Here is a 22,862-nt window from a genome sequence, read left to right on the forward strand (position 1 = left end):
CGTGAACGAGGAGAGCACTGCAGGGCTCCTTTGGGACTGACTCGGGCCAGTGAGGGGTTTCCCCTTTGACTTCACCTTTCTGCCTAGAAGGTGGAATATTCCTAATCTTCATAAATAGTTTTAGTTTTTAACTGTTCTGAATAAGATAAAGGTAGGGAGTGCATTAGCACAGGACCCCATGCTAAACACCACTCCTTTATCTGGGGTGGAGGTCAAGGCGAGTCCATGCCTGCCACTGGGTTTGTGTGGTTCCCCAGCGCGGTCTGCAGCTAACTTCCTCATCCCACCTTCGATCTCCAGTCAAGACCGGTTTCACTCATACAGGCTCATAGGAGGATGAAAAGGGTCAGAAAAAGGAGGGGTGGGCCAGTTCTCTTGCTTTATAGTTTTGCCTAGTGTTGGCTCTGGCTTACCAGAGTGTGAAATAATTAAATTAAGACTCAGGGCCAGCCCCCGTTCTGCGGCCCTCACTGTTTGGGACACAGGCTGGAGGTAAGCCAAGTGCCCTGTATTGCCATTTTTGTTGTCTGGCATCTCTTTTCATTCTAATTCTGCTTTAGAACAGAAAAGGCCAGGTGTGCTGGCTCACCCCTGTGGTCCTAGCTTCTCAGGATCACTCAGGAGTTCAAGACCACAGTGAGCTATGATCGCACCATTGTCCTCCAGCCTGGGCATCTTAAAGAAAATAGAAGCCTATCGAAGAGGATCACATACAGCTGGCACAGATCTGGCCAGAACAGTTTGCTGAGTGAATTACTTAGCTCTATACAATATTCTTTTGTCCCTTCTCCCTTAATTATATTTTCTAGGTTAAATTTATTCTTATCTTAATACCTGAAACTATTTTTATCACTGCTCTTTAATCTTATTTCTACTCACCACTTGAATATTTCTGACATTCCAACGATTTCACCAGAAACCCTGCCATTTCATTTTCTGATGAATCACAAATAACTCAACCTGCCACAGCGTGAGGTCAACAGCAAACATCTGTGCCCTTTGAGGCTCACGTCTCCCGAGCGCAGCTGGCTGGCATCAGCTGAGCATCCAGTTACTTAGCACTCAAGCTGTGCACCAGCGGGGGCCGATCAGTGCTCACTGCCCAGTATCTTAGGCTTTAAAAAGGGAGGAAGAAACGAGGCAAAGGGATAACACAAGTGTTAATTACCAGTTTACTAATCATTCTGTTTTGCTTCCGGGGAAAACAGTTCTGTTGACTCTTTGGTGGACGGGGAGCAGATGGGGACAGCCAGCCAGAGCCACTGCGAAGCGTGGCTGCAGGGCTTGCACCCTTCTCCGGGCTCAGCTGTGGACGCAGGGAAGAGACTTCAAAGCCGGCTTGCGCTGTTCCTGCCAGTGTGGTGTGTGCGATTCCCATTAGTTAGCTCTAAGGAAGAAAGGAAGAGGAATTCGTCCTCCCTCACTTGCCACGGTTTGATGCTTACCGAGCAACCTACCAGTTTGTAGTTACAACCGTCTGTATGTAGTGGACACGAAGAAAACAGTTTCATTGTGATTCATATTTATTTCTGTACGTTATTTTTACAAGTCATCTGAGATAGCCAGGTTTTGCAATCTGTCCAGATTGTGCCACAGGTCAGCGACAAGTAAACCACTCCTGCTTCTGATTAAATTCTCTGCTCATGGACATATTCGGTAGTTGTCCTGAGGCGAAGCAAAGTTTAAGAAGATTGTCCCTTGCTGCTCTGCTACCCCAGCTCACAACTGTGACAAGAACTGGTTACAATCCTTTAGTCAGTTTTTAATTCTACGTATAGGCAGTGCAATCAAACTCCTTTGTGAGTTAACAATTATCCCCTTTGGTCAACGATTTACCCTGTATGATATTTTTGAACGAATACATTTTTGGAATGATATAATTAAAATTTTAAAGTAAATGCAATTTCCCTGATTTTATTTTGTCTAAACCTTAATTTTCATTTAAAATTTATATTCTTTAATTTCACAATAAAGGGAAAAGGAAATAATACTTAAAATGATTAACTCTTATAATTAAGAATAGCTTTAATCCAAAAACTGATTCTTTGAGCTACATGGACAGTTAAACTTTCCTACCACTACCTCCAAGCTTTTATTTAAATAAATATGAAAAATTAGGTAAAAACATTTCATTGTGTACAGTACAAAATGGGATAAGATATAAGGCTCTTTAGGAAAGCTTATTATGCTAAAAAAGCAGAAGTTAGCAGACAGTAACATGCAACAGTGATAGTGATACGACCAAGAGCTGCCAACTCCAACACAGAGGTGTCTGTTCACCCCACAGCATGGCCCTGGCATGGCCTAAGGAAGAGCCATCTGGTGGAAGTGAAACTGGGAGATTAAAAACAAACAAACTCCTGGGAACATAATTAATGAGGAAAAAAATGCAGTTACAGAAAGCTTCTAAAATTAGCAGATGGGTATGCTCCATGATGTAGAAGAGACAATCTACAAGCAAAAACCATTAATTCAATTAAAGAGTCGTTAGCAACAGTAACAACACAAATTCACTGCACTGACATTACAGTTACAGGACACAATCTAGGAGGAAGTTATTCCAATGGCTGAATTTTTGTTTTTTAATTTTGCAAAAATTTTCTTATCAAAGAGGCATAAGCTCCAGGATTCTCATTTCCCAAGCTGTGTTTCTGTTTCTCATTGATTATATCCTAAAGAAATCAAAGGTCTTCACCAGGTAAAGCCACCGTCTCTGGTTCCACTGTATCTGCTGGGTCCACGCAGGCTCCCTGTGTCCAGACCTGTTGAGCCATTTGTATCTGTGTAACAAATGACTTGGAGATGCAATTAAAATAAGCAAAATATAATGCAAAAAAATTGGAAAAAGTCACAAGTGAAATGCTTTTATGCAAACAGGTTTTTTTTTACAATGCTGTTCGTGACTTAGTACAAAGAACTGGGAGCTTCTGCCTACTGTCTAACAGCAATCACTTACGGCGCTCATCTTCTGAGGCTTCATTCTAAGGAGAGCTGCACACTGTCAGCTTGGTTCTGTGGCTGTTGACAGTCATATTTCCTTGCTATGAAAAAAAACCAACAATAATAAGCAAAAGAAGAGATAAATCAATGAAACTGCAAAATAATTACTAGCTAACATCATTAAATCATAGTCAAGCCATGATTCTCAGTAAAGAATTAGCTTGGAATAAAGCAATTTTATTTCTTTGGAGGAAATTTATTATACTTCATGATCCTCTAGTTTCTCAACACTGCTGCACCCATTTTGATATGTTTATTATTATTATATACGTATTAGGATTATTCAGAACTTTAAAATACAGGGCAAACATTAATTAAGCTATTAAAATTAATGTTTTGTCATTTCCTTCCTTATTACCCCCATTTCTACCTTAAGTCAATAATGCTTTTGTCCATGTTGTAAGGATTTTGATATATTTTAACTTATAAGCCTAAGAGACTTATTATTGAACAAAAATGTCAACAACATAAACCAGATATGCAATTCTGTCTTCTTTTTGTACTTTTAAGAAATGTTTATTGAAGAAAAACTGTCTTAATCTGAAACTAGAGAAAACACAGCAAATATCATTCACTGCTTAGCTTTAAAACTTTCAACCTCTTCTTTTAAAGTCTTCACTAGCCAAGAAAGAGATACTATTTATTTATGCTACTCAGGGTAGATCCAGATTTTTGTGACCTAAAGAGCTTTGGGGGTCCTCTTCAAGAAAAAGAATTTTCTTTGCTATTTCCTCTCGAACTGCCAGACTCTGTCGGGACAAGACATGTGATGAACACTAAGAATGACCGATTATGCTGGGATTCGTTAAATGTGCAAACCCACACATATACTGTTTATAAGCATAATGGCGCTCAAAGATGTCCACAGCCTAATCCCTGTAATCTGCGAACATGTTACCTCCCAGGGTAAAAGGGGCTTTGAAGATGTGATTAGGTCTTGAGATGGGGAGATGACCCTGGATTATTTGGCTCAACATAATCATACGGTCTCTAAAAATCTTTTTTAAGAACATTTCCTGGCTAAGTTCAGAGAGAGGAGATGTGAACATGGAAGAGTCAGAAGGATGCAATGCTGCTGGCTTGGACGAGGAGGAAGGGGCCGTGAGCCAAGGAATATGGGCGGCCTTCAGCAGCTGTAAAAGGCAAGGACACGGATTTTCCCACAGACTCCAGTGAAATGGAACCTGCTGACTCCCTGGTGTTAGCCAGTGAGACTGCCGTAGAACTTCTAACCCACAGAACTGTGAGACAGTACCTTCATGTGTTTTAAGCTACCAGATTTGCGGTAATTTGTTACAGTAGCAACAGAAAACTAACACGCTCTGCAAACATGAATTCTGACAAATTTTATGTCATTCCCATCAAAATGTCGAAAAAGGAAAAAATTGTACAGTGGGTTTATAATTATATCTGCTACATTATTGAGGATATTACTAATAGAGGATAACTTCCGTTTTGAGTAGGCATCAATAAAAACTTAATTCTTATAATTTTCCATATAGAACTTCCAATTCTGCACTTTTTTTTTACAATACTTAAATTTTTCAAAGGATTTTTTTTATTATGGTAAAATATACACAACATAAAATTTATAATTGTAACCATTTTTAAGTATATATATATAGCTCAGCGGTAGTATGTATGTTCACACTGTTGTGTAACATCACCACCACCATCCACGGAACTCTTTTCATCATCCCAAACTGAACTCTGGACCCTTTAAACAGTAATCCCCCCGCCTTCAGCCCCTGGCAACCACCATTCCACTTTCTGTTTCTTTGATTTGTTTCATACAAGTGAAATAATCCAGTATGTGTCCTGTTGGGACTAGCTTATTTCACTTAGCATAATGTCCTCAGGTTCATCCATGCTGCAGTATGTGTCCGAACGTCCTTCCTTTTAAAGGCTGAATAGCATTCTATCGTGTGCACCACACTGTTTATCCATTCATCTGGTGAGGACATTTGGGTTGTTTCTACCTTTTGGCTATTGTGAATAATACAGCTATGTTAAATTAAATTGTCTCATTTGGAACTGGTAATACATGTGTATGGTAAAAAATGCAAAAGGAACAAAAGCATAAACATCTGAAAATGGTGCTAAGCATTTGCAAATGGAACTAAGTTTTCATTACCAACTATTTCTGATAACCTTTGAACGCCGTTCCAGAAAATCTATTTCAAACATGCAGCACAGAGTATACTCACAAAGGGAATACATTTCCAGTTGTTGTCGTAAACGAATTTTGCTTATTGTGTCGTAAAAGTTGGGCTCTGACAAAGTTTCTTCTGTAGGTGGCACACTGAATATCCTCATAATTTTCCTTTTATTCCTAAAACACAAAACCAGTGCGGTGCAGAACAGAGACATCCATTAATGTCCATAGGACTGTGTCATTCTCACGATCCCGGCAATCGGAACCTACATTAAAAGGTCTTAAATGACAACAAGCCCATCTTATTTTCTGTTTTGTCTCTGAGGGATGCTTCCTTGGCGCAAGTATTCTTTCTTTCACTAACAAGTGTGAAGCTGTACATGTACAGCCACAGGCTGTGAGAAAAGAAAGTAGCTGAACATGTCCATTTAATATAACAAAGTGAAGTTACCTCCATATGGTTTTCCTCAATCTCCCCAAAAGCCAAATATTGTATGGAAAAATCCACAAACATGAAAACATCTGATTTTTTCCTCCCTCTCACCTCCTCCAGATAAAGCTAAATTACTGCGTTAGAGAAGAAACTGGATTTGAGCAGACCTTAATTGTGGAAAATAATGAATAAACATATTTCTTAAATACAATAGCATGGCCTTAGTGGGGACATCTTTTTAAAATTAAGAACAGTGAAAAAAAAAATGGCAGTGTGCCTCTGCTTTCAAAAGAAAGGTGGGAGGAAGCGGAGGCTATTTGCAGAGAGCTGTCACTTCCAAGTGCATCGGGGACAGAAGGCGTGGCCTCCTCTCGCCCGCACCCTGGAGCTCGGGGCCAGTGGTCCAGCTGCCGAGAGCTCAGCCAGGAGGGCAGGCTCAGAACCATTGCCCAGGCCAAACGTAAGTTAGTTCTGGATTACTATTAATAATTATTTTGAACTATTCGGTGCCTTTTTTTACCTTGGCAGAGGACACCCTGAAGCATGTGGCTGTAATAAGCAACTTGGTCTAACTAATGCTGCTTTTCCTCTTCAAAACACCCCATGGAATTAAGGCAGGAAACACCGATCGAGGATTTACACTGTGCGGGCACACCCAGGACTCAAAGGTGAAAGACAGAAGACATTTTATGGAGTGGACAGACAAGTACTCAGGGAAGACTAACATCGTTTAGCAAGTGCTGCTACACAGACACACACAAGAGACAAGAAAAGCTTAAAGAGACTGAAGAGATTTGCTGAATACATAGGAGTTAGTGTTTCTGCATTTCAGGGACTTGGGCCAAAAAAATGTGTTCATTGAGGGGTGACAATGAACCCAGGCTGGATGATAAAATTGGGCTATATTAGAAATTATAGAATTGGGAGGTTAGGGCAGCTGGCCCAGTTGCTGAGGGCTATACTTAAGCCTTTGTCCCTTACAGTAATGGTGTTTTTAGAGCCTTGGTCACCGGTGCTTGAGGAGAGACCAGAGCAGGAACAAATACTCTGACGAAATTATTTTTATGCATTCAATTCAGACTTTTTAAAAAATGTGCAAAACTTATAATTGCAGTTTCTTAATTACCCTGAGAAACTAAAAAATTTACCTCTTGGCATACATGAAGAGCCCGAAGCTAACGAGGATAACTATCAAATAAACATTGGTGGCTTCGTTCCAGGCTTCATGAACAGTGTAATCAATAGAGCCATCATCTCCCATCACTCCGTAACCTCCGGCCATGGGGCTGTAAGAGACAAGAGAAAGCAGGGTTCTTTCCATTAACGGTGGTGTGACTGTCTGGAGAAGGGCTGGCGCACATGTGGTCTGTTTGTGCATGGCCCGTGAGCCAGAATGGAGTTACATTTCTTTCTTTCTTTTTTTTTTTTTTTTTGAGACAGAGTCTCACTGTGTTGCCCGGGCTAGAGTGCCGTGGCGTCAGCCTAGCTCACAGCAACCTCAAACTCCTGGGCTCAAGCGATCCTACTGCCTCAGCCTCCCGAGTAGCTGGGACTACAGGCATGCGCCACCATGCCCGGCTAATTTTTTGTATATATTTTTAGTTGTCCAATTAATTTCTTTCTAATTTTAGTAGAGACGGGGTCTCACTCTTGCTCAGGCTGGTCTCGAACTCCTGAGCTCAAACAATCCGCCCGCCTCGGCCTCCCAGAGAGCTAGGATTACAGGCGTGAGCCACCGCGCCCGGCCACATTTCTTAAATGTAATGTCTTAAATGGTCTGAAGTACAGACAGCCCTTCATATCCGTGGATTCCGCATCCACAGATTCAACAAACCACAGATGGAAAATATTCGGGGGAAAAACAATAAAAAATAACAAGACAATTAAAAATACGAATTTAAAAAAATACATTATAACAACTATTTACATAGTACTTAAACTATGTTAGGTATTACAAGAACGCTAGAGATGATTTAGAGTCTACAGAGGATGCATGTAGGTCATAAGCAATTACCATGGCATTTTACATCAGGGACTTGAACGTGTATGGATCTTGGTGTCCTTAAGGGTCCTGCACCAAACCTCCAGACACCAAGGGAGGACCGTACCTATACCTTAAACATCCTTGATTATGCTTCACAGCCCACGAAACCTAAAATATTTACAACTTGGGATAAAAATATCACTAAAAGGACAAAGGCTGAAATGCTATTGCTGTCGCCAAATTGTAACTATCAACCAGGTAAAAGCAAGTGAATACCTTAAACCACAGACTGAAACTTCTGGCTGTGCTACGAGACCAGCACTGCGCTTGCCACAACAGTGCAGCCTTGCAAAGGTGTGACAGCCAGTACGAAGCTAGCTCTCCCACAGGCCTCCAGACACCACCAGGAAACGGAAACGTTTGGAGCTTTATCTGGTTTGGGACTGTTAGCCAAATTTGGTTAAAAGAAGCTATGGGATGAAAAGTTACTTTTTGCTATTTACACAGCTGTGACTTCTACTCAAGGAAATGCATTCTTTGGACATTCCCACAGAAAGTAAGTGCTAACAGAAGTGTATCAAACAGCAAGTAAAAGAGTAATGATTTCTTACTTGTATTTGAGAAGTTAATTGAATTTTTCCTTAAAGACAAAGTTCCTCCCTTGTGTTGGACATAAAAGGTAAGTCTAAGGAAAATGACCTAATAATAAGTGAAAAAAATTGAGAAGTGTTTTAGACACTCTATAAAAAGGAGAAAAACTGAACAAATGATAGGTGGTTAACTGCACTGTAGTTTCTAAGAATAACAGTTATTGTCTAATACCAAGAAAAAGAGTATCTGGAATGTCTAAAAAGTTGTTTTGCAATTTTTTTTCTAGGCTGCCTAAAATAATAAAGGCATTACAGAAATTCTTCCACTAAAATACCTTGCAATCCAGCCTGTAAGCCTCCAAAATGTTCATTAGTGTAGATTTGGCTCAGTTAATAAAAATGTATTGAGGACAGAGTCTGGCTTTTTTCTTCTAGCTTGCCTCTGTATAAAATGAATGAAATTTCAGGAGAGGTCTGCTCCTGACTCACGTGGAGTGTTTCCCCCTTTCTGACAACTGGTCTTTGTCAGATGTTTGGGGACATACTGTACTCATTTAGAATAAAGAGAATATCATGAATAGCCATTTAGCTTACTCTTTGTGCTGAGGGCAGGAGTAATTTCTCTAAAACATCCATTGGTGTCTGATGAATATAAAGATCAGTCTTGTGAAAATTAGCCAGGAAACAATAAAAACTTAAATTATAAAAATTTATGGATGCAAGATCAAAATGTTCTTTAAACACTAGACTTCACTCAATTCCTAGATATTAAAGACAGGCTATGGAGGTTTTTGTTCTGTTTTGAGAGTTGGGAGGTACAGGTGGTATTGAGCATGTTCACAGTTTCAATTTTTATTCCTTAAAACAAAACTCGAGCTCCTCTGAATGGAATATTATGATTTACATCAAGTAATCAGCCTACTTTAGAGATGGAAACTTTTGGAAGACCAGACACTATAATTGGCTTTACGATTTATGGAATCTCAAACTGTTAGTACCAAAATGTAAAATAGCAACAACCAGTGCGTTTGGCAAAAAAAGATGATTTTATGTGTCTGATTTGAGATGCTGCAGAAGGCCCAGGGTAATCACGCGGCAAGGGTGGTAGCTTTCAGGATGGGGAGTTATTAACAAATTGAGAAAGAAAAAGAGAACAATATATAGCAGTGACCATTCGAACATTTCACAGGTGTCATTTATCTGACAAATTACAAAAGTGTTTGTGACCTGTTTTCTAATGACTACATAGATTTGATCCAGGTTAATTTCTTGCTTCAATTTTTCACACAATTTTATATATGTGCCACTCAATAAATGGTGTATGCCTACCCAGAGCTTGACTTCCTCCTGCTCCAAATATGCAGCCTTTAATTACATTTACAAAAGGATTTCTAATTACTGCTGACCCTAATGGTAAAATTTTAACGTGAATTATACAACATATATTATACAACATCATTGGTATGCAATGTCACCACTATCCCATGACTCCAGGGACATGCACTTGAGTTATTTTTAGTAGTGTAGTTGTGAAAGGTTTGCATGGAGGCTAGGCCTTTCCTGCCAGTCCTCAATTACGGCCAATGGCATGCCTTTGCAAGACTGCCAGGAGTAAGGAATGGTCTAGTCCAGAGTCATAGTACAGACCCATGGCCCACATGTGGCCTGAACCATGACCCTGCCCCCTCCTCCCCGGCATGCCATAGCGTAACCAAGTGTACACGGATACCTGTTGCGTGGTTACTGCACACCACCACAGCCTTCCTCTAGAGTCTAAAGCAAACTGCCCAGGGATATTACAATGGGTCATTCCTGGCAAGTTAATGATTCAGCAAGATTACCAATATACCTAGTCATGTGCCTGGTGTCATTCAGGGCTCTTTTGAGAAAACTGACCTTTTTTTCACATTTTTCCTGTAATGTAATGCTTGAGCTACTTCAGTTAGGAGATGCTAGCATGAGCTGAATTAAGTCCCAAGTAAATATGAGATAAAGAGATAAAGTTGCCAAAATATAACAACAAGAAGTTGGTTTTAGGTTGATAAACGTTTAGGTTGAGAACTTGGCTAGGGATCACATAACTGTACCCTAAGTTTTAAAACTGGTGTCCTAATTTTGGCTTCCGGATTCCACGTCTAGGTGGACCTGCAATGGAGCATGCTTAGGATCATGCCTTGAATGTTATCATTTTTGTCTCTCAATTAGAACCTTGTTATTTTCTGATACAAATTCAGATTTGAAACACTTAGTTCCTAAAGTTCCTTACGACGAAATCCACTGCATAAATAAACAGGACTTATTTCTCTCAGCCCTGTGAAACAAAAGGTTTGGGTCCTGAAGCAGAAGGGCACAAGCCAACAGGCCTTCGCCCAGTACCGACGGAGGCGATTACTTCGGTGGTCTTCGCGCTGGGGGGTCCACGCATTCACCGAACTTCCACAACCGCCCTCTGGGGAGGCACAACAGCTCCAGGTCACAGAAGAAATGGGGGTGGCGGCTGTGGTTATATAACCTGCCCAAAGTCACACGGGCCAGGGTGGAGGAGCGGGGTTGCCACACACCTCTGACTCCGAAAGCTGAACTCTTCAACCGTGACCCCGATCTTGCGAGACCTGCTCCTCCCGGAAGGAAATCACGCCGAGCCGGTATACAATGTGATCCTCTCGGGGGAAGCAGCCCGGCCCGAGCTCCGGAGCCGCAGCTCGCAGGCTGCGCGTGATTCGACCTGAAAACGCGCCCGCGGACGCCCGGCCACCCCGGGCCGGCGGCCCCGCGCTCGCACCGCGATGGGCCCTGCGGCCCTCCGCCCGCGTGTCCCCACGCGCAGCCCCACGCCGCCCGCGACGCGCAAGGGTCCGGCGCGGCCAGGCCGGGGGCGCGAACCCTCCCCTTCCCCGCGCCCGGGGCGGGGCGGCGTGGGGGCGGGGCCGGTGACGCGGCCGCCGGGCCGGGAGGCGCGGGCGCGGGCCACTCACGCTGCTCGCTCCGAGGGCGCACGCGGCCGCCGCTGCTCCGCTCCCGGGCGCTTACTCCGGCGTCGGGGCCGGGCGCGCGGGAACCGGTGACCGAGCGGACCCGGACGACCTCTGCCTGCGTCACTTCCTGCCGGCCCGTCGGTTTCCGGATGAGACGAGGAGCCAGGTCTTTTTTTTTTTCCTCCCCCTTCCCCTTTTCAGTTTTTGAACCGGAGAGACGCGGCGACGGCCCCGGTGCCGCCCCCGGGCGCGTGAGTGGAGCCCGGCTCCCTTCCCCCACCCGTGGCGCGTCACCGCCGCGCCCCGCCTGGCCGTCGCGCCGCCCTCTGCGAGCCCCGGCGGAGTCCGGGCCGCGAGCGGGGACCCGGGGGCGCGGGCTCGGCTCCGCGCCCCGCAGCGCACGTGGACCTGGCCGCAGGGCGACGAGCAGAAGCGGCGGGGACGGGCCGGTGCTGGGAGCGCCGCGCCTCCGCCCTCCCGCCTCGGCGCGCCCCGGGCGGGACTCGGCCGGGAGGGGCGGGTGCGCTGTCCCGCGCCGCGAGGGGATGCGGCGGGCACCGAGGTGCTCTTTGGTCGTCGCGAGGACAAGGGCTACTTGTAGTGTTTGCGCGTACTCTGACGGCGCGCGCTCTCCAGACTGTCCTTGCATCTTCCCTGTCACAGTAAATGATGCGTGGCAGAGACTGTCGTGTTAAGGGCTGGATGTGGCCCGGATGCTGTAGCTTTGTCAGTTTTAAGTGTTTTGGGGTATTTCGTGTGTGTGTGTGGGAGGGGGCGTGACTTGGAAAAAAGTGTTTTCCAGCTTGAGACGGGTAATGAATTTATGTAGGATTTCAGCGTCAGTATTGAAGTGATCAGATTTCAGCGATTGGTGCAGCCTTGCAAATAAATGGCCCCTTGTCCACGTGCTTGAGGTCTTAACTATTCATTTTGAGCAGGTTCTCTAGGATCAGCTGACTGGTAACTATAATTCATACTGGACCATGTAGAGGTTATATTCTTAAGTGATAAACAGAGGTAAACACTAACGTTTAACACTATACTCAAGTTTTCCACCCTTTGTGGGTCATCTGTTAGAATTAAACTCACCATTGTCTAGAATAAGACCATTACTTAGTACAATAGTATACTAGCTTTATTTATAGTATTTATATATTTACATATATACACATAGTCATATATATGTATATAATTTTATAACCATCTGGTTTGACTCTAAGGTTGGAAAATTAAGAACAGTAATAAGCAATGCTCAGTAATGTTTGTTTCCCAGGCCTCTGCCAAACTGTCTACATGCTTTATCTCATTTAATCTTCAGGAGTAACTTCTTACATAAGCAAAGGTTGCTCAAAAATATTTGAATACACGAGTTTTATTTGAATGTGTCCAAATGTGTAATGTGTACATTAAATACTTGTTTTTGCTTTTGTAAAAGAAGGGCATTGGTAATATAAAATGACCCATAAGGTAAATTAATGTTTTTTTCAAATCGAGAGATGGCTTTAAAAATTCATAGAACTGCAATTAGTCCCTTTATTTGGGCATTGAGTAGGTTCCAAAGCTCTGCGTCTCTTACATACCCAAGTTTTGGTTACATAACATTGTCACCAAATGAACAGACTATGAAAGTAACTACTGGGGTAGTTGTAATGGCCCATTCTTAAGTGGCCCCCTTTCCATATTTAATTTCTTAGTGACATTCCTAATTAAGGATAAACAAATGACATAATGAAACAAGACTAATTTTCCAATACTAAACTAAGGAAATAAAAACAGTGGGCTGGTTATTATTTTTGATGAATCTAGCACAATTTCACAAGGCATATGAAGTTAAGGATGTTAGATTACTTGCATTGTTGGTAGTGAAAGATTTTTGTGCCCAGTTTTTTAATTTACCTTTAAATATCTTCAACATGTGTTTACTGTTGAGTTCAGTACTCGTGCATTAAGAAGTTAAGTTTTTGATTGGATTTAGTTAAGTAGTTTTGGCTGCTGTAATCAATAAGTTTATCTTGGCTATGTTTCCAAAGATACAATTTAATGATTTATATAGACATAGCAGTTCCGATTAATATTGATTCTGAGATGAGGGTGGGGCCTGACAGTTTGCATCTTGTTAGAGTGGAAACAGTTGAAAGGACCAGAAAGAATGAGGAAAAGTACTTAGAGGTGTGTCTTCGTGATTAAAGGTTATTGGAGCTTAACTGTCTAGAAGATTCTAGTGGTCCATCTTTGGGAAGAGAAAGAGATTGAGAATACCTTGCCAGTCGGTATTTATATGAGGGTTTCTTTACCTAAAGGCATTCTCTGGGGAGGGGATGAGTGGAAAGTTGTCACCAGTAGAAGGATCTTAGAAGAAAAAGATGCACATATGTTTTCTTTTGGAGTTAATATAATAGTTTTATAGTGACTGATTCCTGCCTCCAGGTGCATCTTCAAGCCCTTTCTCGACTCTGATGTTTGTGGTGGTCGCTGGTAGATGAAGAGGGGAAAGTTGGGGGTGGGGAGGTGGGGAGCAAAGCATTATTAGGCTTTTGTTTGGGCAAAATTAAGGAACTGCACCTCCACAGGCCTCCGTTATACAAACCATTCCAATAATATTGACTGTATAGTTTGTAAATCTCTTAAGTTATTTGTATCAAGAAATATGGAGAATATCCCTTAATGTGCTTTATAAACGATGGAACATACTTAGAAAATGGTATATTCCAGTACATGAATATTATTGAAGTTTTCATAGCAGCCATTTCTGCATATTTGTCACTATTGGAAAGCCATAGTGACTACAGTAATAGCATTGTTTCCTGTCTGTAAGGCATTTAGGTGATGTTATGTTTCCTGTAATAGGAAGACAAACCCTTCTCATTCCTCACTTTGAAAATTGGCTTTCATATGGAGTGCCCATTAAGCTCTCTGAGTGCAGGGACTTTTTTGGTTTCAACTCATTGTCTTTTCCCCTGGGCCTATAACAGAACCTGGCATATGGAAGGTGCTCAGTGAATATTTGCTGAGTGACCTGTACCTTGGAATCTTCTCTTTCCACAAGTGAAGACCTCACTTGCCCTAAGGTGTAGGGCCACTCCAGCCTGACCATTCCAGAGTGTACAGCTCACCATGAGCTCTTGGACTATTAACTGTTTATACCACACTCTTTGCCATTTAATGTTTTATGGTTTTATATTGTCACGTAAGTGTTTCATGTATTTTGTTTCCCCAACCAAAATGTAAGCTCCTTGAGGCCAGGGGATATATGTTTATATAGTACTATTCTTGAGAACTGCCTTGGTATCCAGTATAGTATATATACAGAGTAGGTTTACATGTATCTATTGAGTGAATGTTACATACCATGGGGACACATCAAAGATATGCAAATAGTAGATACATTTTAGTTGGGCAAACCTAGTGTGTACTTGTGAAACAGTATGAGAGTTTAGAGCTAAATAAAACAGTAAGAGCAAGCATTTATGTACTGCTTAAAATGTGAATCTCACAACAATTCTTTGAAATAGGTATGTTTATTTCATTTTTCTAAGGAGGAAATGGAGGTACTGCAAAGTAATTAAGGCAAGTGTTGCCCAAGGTCATGCCTCAAATAAAAAGTAGGCAGTCTGGCTCCAGAGTCAGTGTGGTTTCTCTGGGGAGTTTAACTTTATATTTGAAGGGCGATCTAGACATTTGCACTACTTTCACATGTGTAAAAGATGCTCTTTTTAAAATTTCAAAGTAGCGTAAAAGATTGCAGTAACTCCGAGCTGCAGAAACAATGCTGAATTTTCTAGATAGAAGAAGTCAGTGATGAAATGGTTAAGGGGATACTGTATATTGAAATGGATAAAGACGGGAGGAGGGACAATGGGACACACAATTCTGAATCTTAAAGTTCTTTTTATAGATGTTGAATTCTAGGACAATGATTCACCAGGACATAGGACAATGACTGTTTAAGTTACTAATTTAGTGTCAAAAAACTTACACCCAATGAAATAATATTGAATGATATGATATATTAATGCATATTTTTTTGAGTGCTCACTAGATTTGAAACCCTAGTGGTATAGGGTGTTCAGTAACGCCCACATTACCATACCAGTAACACCCACATTACCATACTCATGACCATAATGTGGGCGTTACTGCAGACTTCCTGTGCACTTCTGTCCGTTTGCTTTGTCCTTCTGTGGAATCTTGATCCACTTTTTCAGCTCGTATTGGGCAATAGAGAACACTATTGGGGTCAGAAGACCTCTTCGGACCAAGTAATATTTTTTGGTGGAAAAAAATGTAAAATTGTGTGGTTGGTTTTGTGATGAACCTGGAATAAAGTCAGTTTGAGGCTGTGTAGAATTAGATGAGGGTCTACAAACAGATCCCAATAGGATGAAGAACAGTGGTATTCTCTGAGAGCCTAATTATGTGTCCTCTTTGTTGGGAGCTGACAGTATTATTTTGGGGACATCAGGCATGAACAGAGTCACTGAATCTAAATGACCCCACAGATAGGGGAGTTGTACATCACCACACCTGCTGTCCAGGAGTCAGAGGAGGAAGTGCCCTCGAAGGAAGCATGGATTGCAAGCCCGGTTGGCAGCCAGGGAGGACACACACGCCTTGCAGGTACAGTATTCTGTGTTACTGGTCGGTGTCCCCTGGAAAGGATGACGTGTCAGTCTACACTCAAGTGTTTATCCATTTGGCACATTAGCCCTAATCTTAATTTTAGGCTCTTCCCTGAATGGGAGGTTTTTAGGAAAAGAGAAAACGATACACTGATTCATTTATTTTAAGCCTCTCAAGCTAGGATAATTTAATGAAATCTCCACTACCCTCAATTTATGAATTTTCGGGTTGGAGAGCAGGATTCTGAAAATGATCTAGTTCTTTAACCCAGGAATGTACATCAGAACGACCCAGGGTTTATCCCGTGTCTTCACTTAACTTCGGAGATGCAGATTCGGTAGAGTTGCCGGAGCAGGGCCTGGGTGTGTGTTCTAAACCGTCTACAAGTGATTCTGGTGCCGCTTGCCCTGTAAGAAGAACCAGCCTTGTATTTCATATATAAGAAAACCAGGGAAAAGAGAAATGAGTTGCCTAAAGTTGGTTCAGTGGTACCAAGATTTTATCACCAGATAATACACAGTTTCAGAATTTTATGGCTGGAAGATGTTTTCCAGGTCATCAGTTTGGTAACTAATTTTACAGCTGAATATTAACGATGCTTGTTCACACCATTCTAAGTAAGATGTGAATGCAGGGAAACTTTTTTTTTCACAAAGTCTGTCTTGTATTCTGGCTGTGGTAAAGATTGAAAAGCCAATCACCAGAATTTCTATATAGTTTTAACTGATGCTTTTTATTAATTTCAAGAACTGTCAATTATTTGCAATATTTTTATTGTATATCCTGTGGTGCCCTTTTTAATTTTTTTAAAAAAATATTGATACTTAAAGCTGACATAAAACATATTTCTTATTTGAATTACTTATTTTTCAATCTTAGCTAAAATATAGTATTGAGTGAAAATTTGCAGTGCATCATTAGGGTTTCTTTTAATCTCGTTGATTTTTAACTTTTCTTCTTTTAAGGCATCTTACCTTGGAAACAGCACACTTGGCTTCCCCGTCATCTTCGAACGCGAGGTAGTCCCAGTTTCAGCACGTCCTCCACAGAGACCAGCGGGCCAGGCTTCTTCTTTCAAGGCGTCTCTGTAAAGCCTGTGGAGAGGCAGCCATTCCGGAAGTAAATAATAAAGCGTCAGCCGCCTGAGAGTGGACTGCATGGCCAAGTGACTCGTGAAGATTTTTAAGGAAGAATGGTAAAAAACTGAAGAAAAGGCACATCCCTGAAGCACCACCAGTGCCATCTAGGATTTTTGAGCAGCTGAAAGAAGATAGTTCTGAAAATGTGAATGAGCAAGACTCTAGCATGTTTCTGTGCTTGTTTCTTACGTTGTCTTTGTTAACCCGTCCACTTTTGTGTGTGATATTTGAGTTATTTTCCAGTACTGCAATAGCTGGCAGTCTACTTATGATCAGAGTTTTATTCTGTGTGGAACAGCAGTGGGACAAGAAATAGGAACAATTCACCGGCATATTGGTTCCCAGAAATGGACTTTCCCTGAGTATTGCAAGAGGGTGTGGCATGTGGCCGAATGGCTTCTTCATACTGGCGTGCTGCTGCTTGTTGACACTCACTGTGCCTTTGGTCTCATCTTCCTTTATCTGCTCCCAGCCTCTGTGTGTGCCTACTCTTTTTGGAACAATTTCTTCGCACTGATGATCTGATTACCATATTTTTCCAGTTTACTTTTATTTTTTTGATTTAAAAAATTTTGGCCGGGCATGGTGGCTCACACCTGTAATTCTAGCACTCTGGGAGGCTGAGGCGGGTGGATCGTTTGAGCTTAGGAGTTCGAGACCAGCCTGAGCAAGAGCGAGACCCTGTCTCTACTAAAAATAGAAAGAAATTATCTGGACAACTAAAAATATAGATAGAAAAAATTAGCCAGACGCGGTGGTGCATGCCTCTAGTCCCAGCTACTCGGGAGGCTGAGACAGAAGGATCGCTTGAGCCCAGGAGTGTGAGGTTGCTGTGAGCTAGGCTGATGCCACGGCACTCACTCTAGCCAGGGCAACAGAGTGAGACTCTGTCTCAAAAAAAAAAAAAAAAAAAATTTTATACTAGGGACAGGGTCTCACTGTGCTCAGGCTGGTGTTGAACCCCTGAGCTGCAGTGATCCTCCCGCCTCAGCCTCCCAGAAAGCTAGGATTACAGGCGTGAGCCACCGCGCCTGGCCTTTTTCCAGTTTAAAAATGAGAATTATATCTTCATAAATAGGCCTTTGGTGTGGTTGTTGTTCTACCCTACTTTATTTTCCAAGATCAAGAGTAGAACAATTCCCGCTCTTTCCAGTGTTGCTCTTCTCTACGATTTTCATGTCCTTGTTCAGTGTTTTGTTGTCACCTCTCATTTTCTAGATGGAAGTGAAAGGTGATCTCTACCTTCTATTTTCAGTTATCCAGGAGACCAGAGCAATGTGGGTGGGAGAACTTTGAAAATTTAACAAATCTTTTAGCTATTGTTAAGAGATTAAACTTCCATCAAGCTTCTTTTTAGCAATATTGGTGTAATATTACCTCCTTACCTTTTGTTTTTTGGGGGATGCAGTAAGAAGGTGGATTTCTCCAAATGCTAGTAAGCACGGGCAGGGCGGTGGAGGTTATGAAATTAACACATGAAATAGTTGGCCATTAAGGTCATTACATGTACACATTTTTAGTTAAGAAATTAGTTTGTTGATTAGAGTGAAGAGTATTTGCCATAAGTAAATCTTAACTATTTTCAACTCTTCTATGAGACCTATCAATAATTTTCTCTTCTATAAATTGAAAGTTTTTGCTCTTATGAATCAAGTTTCATCCAACAGGGAAAAATAAGCAGAAGAAGAATTTTTATTTAATTTAATGAACAAAAATTCCGTAAAGCATTTGGGTTTCCCACATTTCCTTCCCTGTGGGCCTGTTTTATGTCATTCTTGTTGTCCCCCTTCTACCCTCTGTCACCTGGTCCCTGCCTTTTCCATGATTCGGCCTCCCATTTAAAATGTTTTCTGGTCTCTACCGTCTCTTGACTTGGTGTGCCTCCTTCCTAGTCTCTCGCTGCTGTTATCCCGATTCAGCTCCTGCCAGCTCCTGGCCTGTCTCGTCCACCCTCACCTCTCGTCCAGTCTCATGCTGTCAGTGGCGGTCTCTTCTTTTCCACCACTGCCGTCCGCGTAGCTCACTGATCTGTCCTGTGGTTCATCTGGTTCTGATTCCTTCTCATCTCCAAGTTTATGTTCTCTTCCTGTGCTTTTTGTTCATGGTGCATTTGCTCCTTGGGCTCTTTCTCTACTTACAGATATTGCTAGATGGATTTGTTGTCTGTCTTTGCACAGAACATGGTTCCTTGCTCTCTGTTTCCTAGGTAGCCAGGATGAATCAATTATTATTCACTTTTCTTGGAACACTGAGCTTCTAAGAACTAGATTGGTGTTTTCTGCTTCTAAGAATTAGATTGGTATTTTAGAAGACTATTTAATATTACTTTAAAGAAAGTCAAGATTAGACGTGATCAGGATTAGTTGTGTGATCCTGTCATTTTTATTCAGGAGTTTGTGGCATTTATCATTCCCTTGTCTGGAAAGATTAAAGAACATCCAAAGCATATTTGGGGTGGAGGTGGGGCGAGAGCAGGAAGAGAAAGGTAAGTGCTAGAGAAGGCCTCATATTTCTAGAAATGGAAGGAAAACCGAAACCACAAGCTTGAACGTTTATTAGGTAAAAGGTCCCTTGAAAGAATAAAAAGTATCAGTATTCTATTAACTAGTTTTAATATTGGGTCATTTGTATTTTTCATTCCCCTTAAGTTCCAAGATCTTTAATGCTTAATATGACTTAATCTTATAAATATTCATTTTGAGAGACTTGATGTCTCCTTAAGTATCAACCTGTGTCATTTTGTAATTATAATATTCCTAAAATGCCATTAACAATTGCCCTCGTTAGTTTCCTGTGTGGGAAAGCATATAAATCGCGTGGCTTGCCCCTGTGGACTCTGGTTGTGTTGTAATGAGAAGACAGCTTTCGATAAGACTTTATCTTATTCTGTTGACTCACACTGTCTCATGTTTTTCCATTATTCTTATATACTCAATGATTGTGGTACTGCCCTGTACTTTAATTTTTTACAATGGGTATGAACTGCTAGAGGTTCACTGATGTGAGTGTAGTTCTTAAACTTAGAAGAGAAAACCCTGTACATCACACGTTGTGGTGTTATTAAGAATAGCCCTACAAGGAGGGGCTACTCACACTGAATGCTCATGCTGCCCGAGCTTTCCTTACCTGTGGTGGTGGCTGCTGACTCCTTGGAGCAGCAAGGAGCAGCCACTAGTCTGGCAGTGGTCCCGCCACCCAGGAGCAGCTAGTAAAGAGGCCTCAAAGCCACAGTTAGGCCCCTAGTACGGAGCCTAGATGCGTTAAGTCACTGGTCTGTTTTCTGGAACTATAGAGAGGAACAAGGTATGGTCCATTCTTTTTGGAAACTTACAATTAATTGAGTTGGGAATATTAACAAGTGAATGATTGCAGTACGGTGTGGCAATGCTAAAATATACATATGTAGCAGCTATTATAGGAATAGACCAATAGGGAGAGTCAGAAAGTATAGGTCAAAACCTAAAAAAGTCAGGCATATGTGTGTATATTTGGTGTATGTATATAAATTATGAGGTAATAATCTTTGCTGTATCCTTACTACCTGTGTGAACTAGGCAAGTTACTTAAAACACTCAGCCTCAGTTTCTTCATCTGTGAAATGGTGATAATATCTAGTAGTATTGATACATGGATGAAATGAGGTAATCTATAGGAGATGTCCGTATGGTGCCTTATTCAATTATTATTTAGAATTTGGAGAACTAAACAACTGGTAGAGAACATAGTATAGGGAGAAAAAAGAAAATTCCTTTTGGGGAGTTACACTGTTACTGCAGAGATAATATGACCAATTGCTGAAAGTGCTTGGAATTCCAATTTTAAATTTGCTTTTACGGTTTTTAAAAAAACCGACCATACTACCTTCTAGTCAGTCCCCGTTCTTGTTTTTAAATGGAACTTAGTTTATTTAGCTTGACCTATTTACGAGATGTCTTTCCCAGTGACTTTTGTCTCTTCTCGTGAATCAAATCCATTCTTAAAGAACTTAAAATTTGCAACAGTTGAGCATATTTGACAGAAATGTGCCACAGGCTTCTAAAGTCTGTTCAGCAAAAAGCATGCAGCATTGGAATAGGTCTTCATAATGACTGCTTTCAGGAAAGTTGGAGTAAAGTTTATTGGTTACAGAAGTTTTATAGTATGTTACAAAATCAACCAGTCTTTGTATAATTGTAAACCTGAGACTGGGTTATATATGCCAACCTGAGTATATTTCTTGGATTGTATTATGTTTTGCTGACTTGAAAAAAATCAACTTTTTTGGTTTTTAAAAGGCGTTGTGTAAATTAACTTCCTTTAACAGAACCAAACTGAACAAACTACATTTCTAATACGGAAGAAATTGGCACAGTGATTTGATATTATTTTGTTTATGGTGGATTATCTCCCTAAATTATCAAGTCTTTAAGGTATGGGTCTGTGGCCTAGACCATATGATAAATCAGGCCGGATAAATATTTCATTCGAGAAAATTCATTCTTCTGATCTGGGTTGTTTGGCCTTGTGAAAATTCACTAATTCATTGCATGATTACCCTTGTCTATTGTATTGTCATTTTGTGTATTACAAGGATTATATTGATACAGAGCTACCAGCTCAGGATTTTGATAAAGATCAAAATATGTCTTACCTAAAGCTTTTTTTTTAGGAAGTTATTATTTATAATCGAGAGGTTTCAATAGATTTGGTGTATATCTTAGAACTGATGTTTATATTCATAGATAGGAAAACTGTGTTCCCATAGAAAGGGAAACATGGCGCGTTAATATTCCAAAGCTTAGTTTAAGCTGGTTGTGGTTAGAAGAGTGGCTTTCATTTGTGTCCCTGGAATTTGCAGTCGTCCTTTGGGCATGTTAACAGTAGCAGGTTTAACAGCTGTATGAACGTTTCGTTAGCAGGAATGTTTGGGAAATTGCTACAGATGTCGTCGAATGAGCCGAGGTGCTGGTTGTATCTTTCACTGCTACCTGTTATGCTCTTTGAGAAACTAAGATTTTTCTGATAGCATTTTTTTCTTGAATGGTTACTTGTTAATATTGTTTACAATAACAGTTCCTATTATGGAGCCTCGATAGGGCCAGGCTCTTGACATACATTTTTCTCTTTGCTATTACTTACATATTTTCTAATAAAATTTGATGTTATGAAATACATTTTATATAACATATTCATATATAGTATACAATATGTGTAAATATTGATAAATAAGTAAATAAGGAAATGTTAAGGGAGTTCTCCAGATCCATGGGTTTGTTGTATTACATTTTAAAAATGAGGAAATTGAGGGAGGTTATGGAGCTGCCTAAAGTCATGCAGATGAAGCGATGAAGCCAGGATTTTAATCTAAGTCCAGTTAAATCCCATGCTTTCTACCACTTTTCCGTACTGCCTTTTGAAATATTTCCCATTGAAAAAGTAAAATTTGGCTGTTTTATAAATGCATATTATTTTGAGCTAAGGAGTACTTTATCCTCTGCTGTACACCAATTTTTTTCCAAAATAAAATTACTTTGTTCCGATTATAGAAGTAATAAGTAATACTGTCACGTGTAATCAATGCTTAGTGGAAAAACAAAATCAGATAATTCAGAAAGGTATAAAGAAGACAGTGGTGAAAATCACTAGTAATTCTACCACGCAGAGGTTAATATTTTGGTGTATAGTCTTCCTGACTTTTTGGTGTGTAAACACATCTACATATATTTTATAAACACAAATTGGTTCATAACATGCATGCTGTTTATAACTCTTCCTTCATTTATTATATCTTGGCCTTCATTCTGTGTCATATGTTTTATATCTTCATTTAAATATTTTTTCCATTTTTTAAAATATAAACTTTTCCTTTTAGAAAAGTTTTAGATTTGCAGAAAAGTTGCAAAGACAGTATAGAGAATTCCCATATACTCTACACCCAGTTTCCCCAACGGTTAACATTTTGCGTTAGTGCCGTGCATCTGCTAGAA

At 40.9% G+C, this 22,862-nt stretch overlaps 2 protein-coding genes across 7 annotated transcripts in view; one reads left to right on the forward strand and one right to left on the reverse strand.

Annotated features, from left to right (window-relative positions):
• Positions 1–1,173: 1,173 nt before the first annotated feature.
• SMIM19 (small integral membrane protein 19) lies at positions 1,174–11,261 on the reverse strand. 6 transcript variants are annotated; one of them, XM_012655984.1, is made up of 5 exons: positions 10,724–11,007; positions 6,737–6,874; positions 5,208–5,332; positions 2,957–3,041; positions 1,174–1,387 (listed from the first exon to the last, which is right to left on the reverse strand). In XM_012655984.1, exons 2-4 carry the CDS (start codon positions 6,868–6,870, stop codon positions 2,977–2,979), a joined length of 324 nt encoding a protein of 107 aa, XP_012511438.1. In that variant the 5' UTR covers positions 6,871–6,874; positions 10,724–11,007; the 3' UTR covers positions 1,174–1,387; positions 2,957–2,976. The 6 variants fall into 6 exon arrangements, with proteins under 6 accessions (XP_012511438.1, XP_012511435.1, XP_012511440.1 ...); XM_012655981.1 differs by lacking the exon at positions 1,174–1,387 and adding an exon at positions 11,138–11,167 and having other exon boundaries at positions 1,998–3,041; positions 10,724–10,871; XM_012655986.1 differs by lacking the exon at positions 1,174–1,387 and adding an exon at positions 1,998–2,762.
• SLC20A2 (solute carrier family 20 (phosphate transporter), member 2) overlaps positions 11,243–22,862 on the forward strand; it is a 95,654-nt gene continuing 84,034 nt past the window's right edge. The window contains exons 1-3 of the mRNA XM_012655979.1: positions 11,243–11,303; positions 15,637–15,754; positions 16,723–17,041. The gene's annotated coding sequence lies outside the window, so the exon portion shown is untranslated. The remainder of the gene's footprint in view (positions 11,304–15,636; positions 15,755–16,722; positions 17,042–22,862) is intronic.

The sequence above is a fragment of the Propithecus coquereli genome, unplaced genomic scaffold (assembly GCF_000956105.1).
Source record: "Propithecus coquereli isolate 6110/MARCELLA unplaced genomic scaffold, Pcoq_1.0 Scaffold496, whole genome shotgun sequence".
Classification (NCBI taxonomy): domain Eukaryota; kingdom Metazoa; phylum Chordata; class Mammalia; order Primates; family Indriidae; genus Propithecus; species Propithecus coquereli.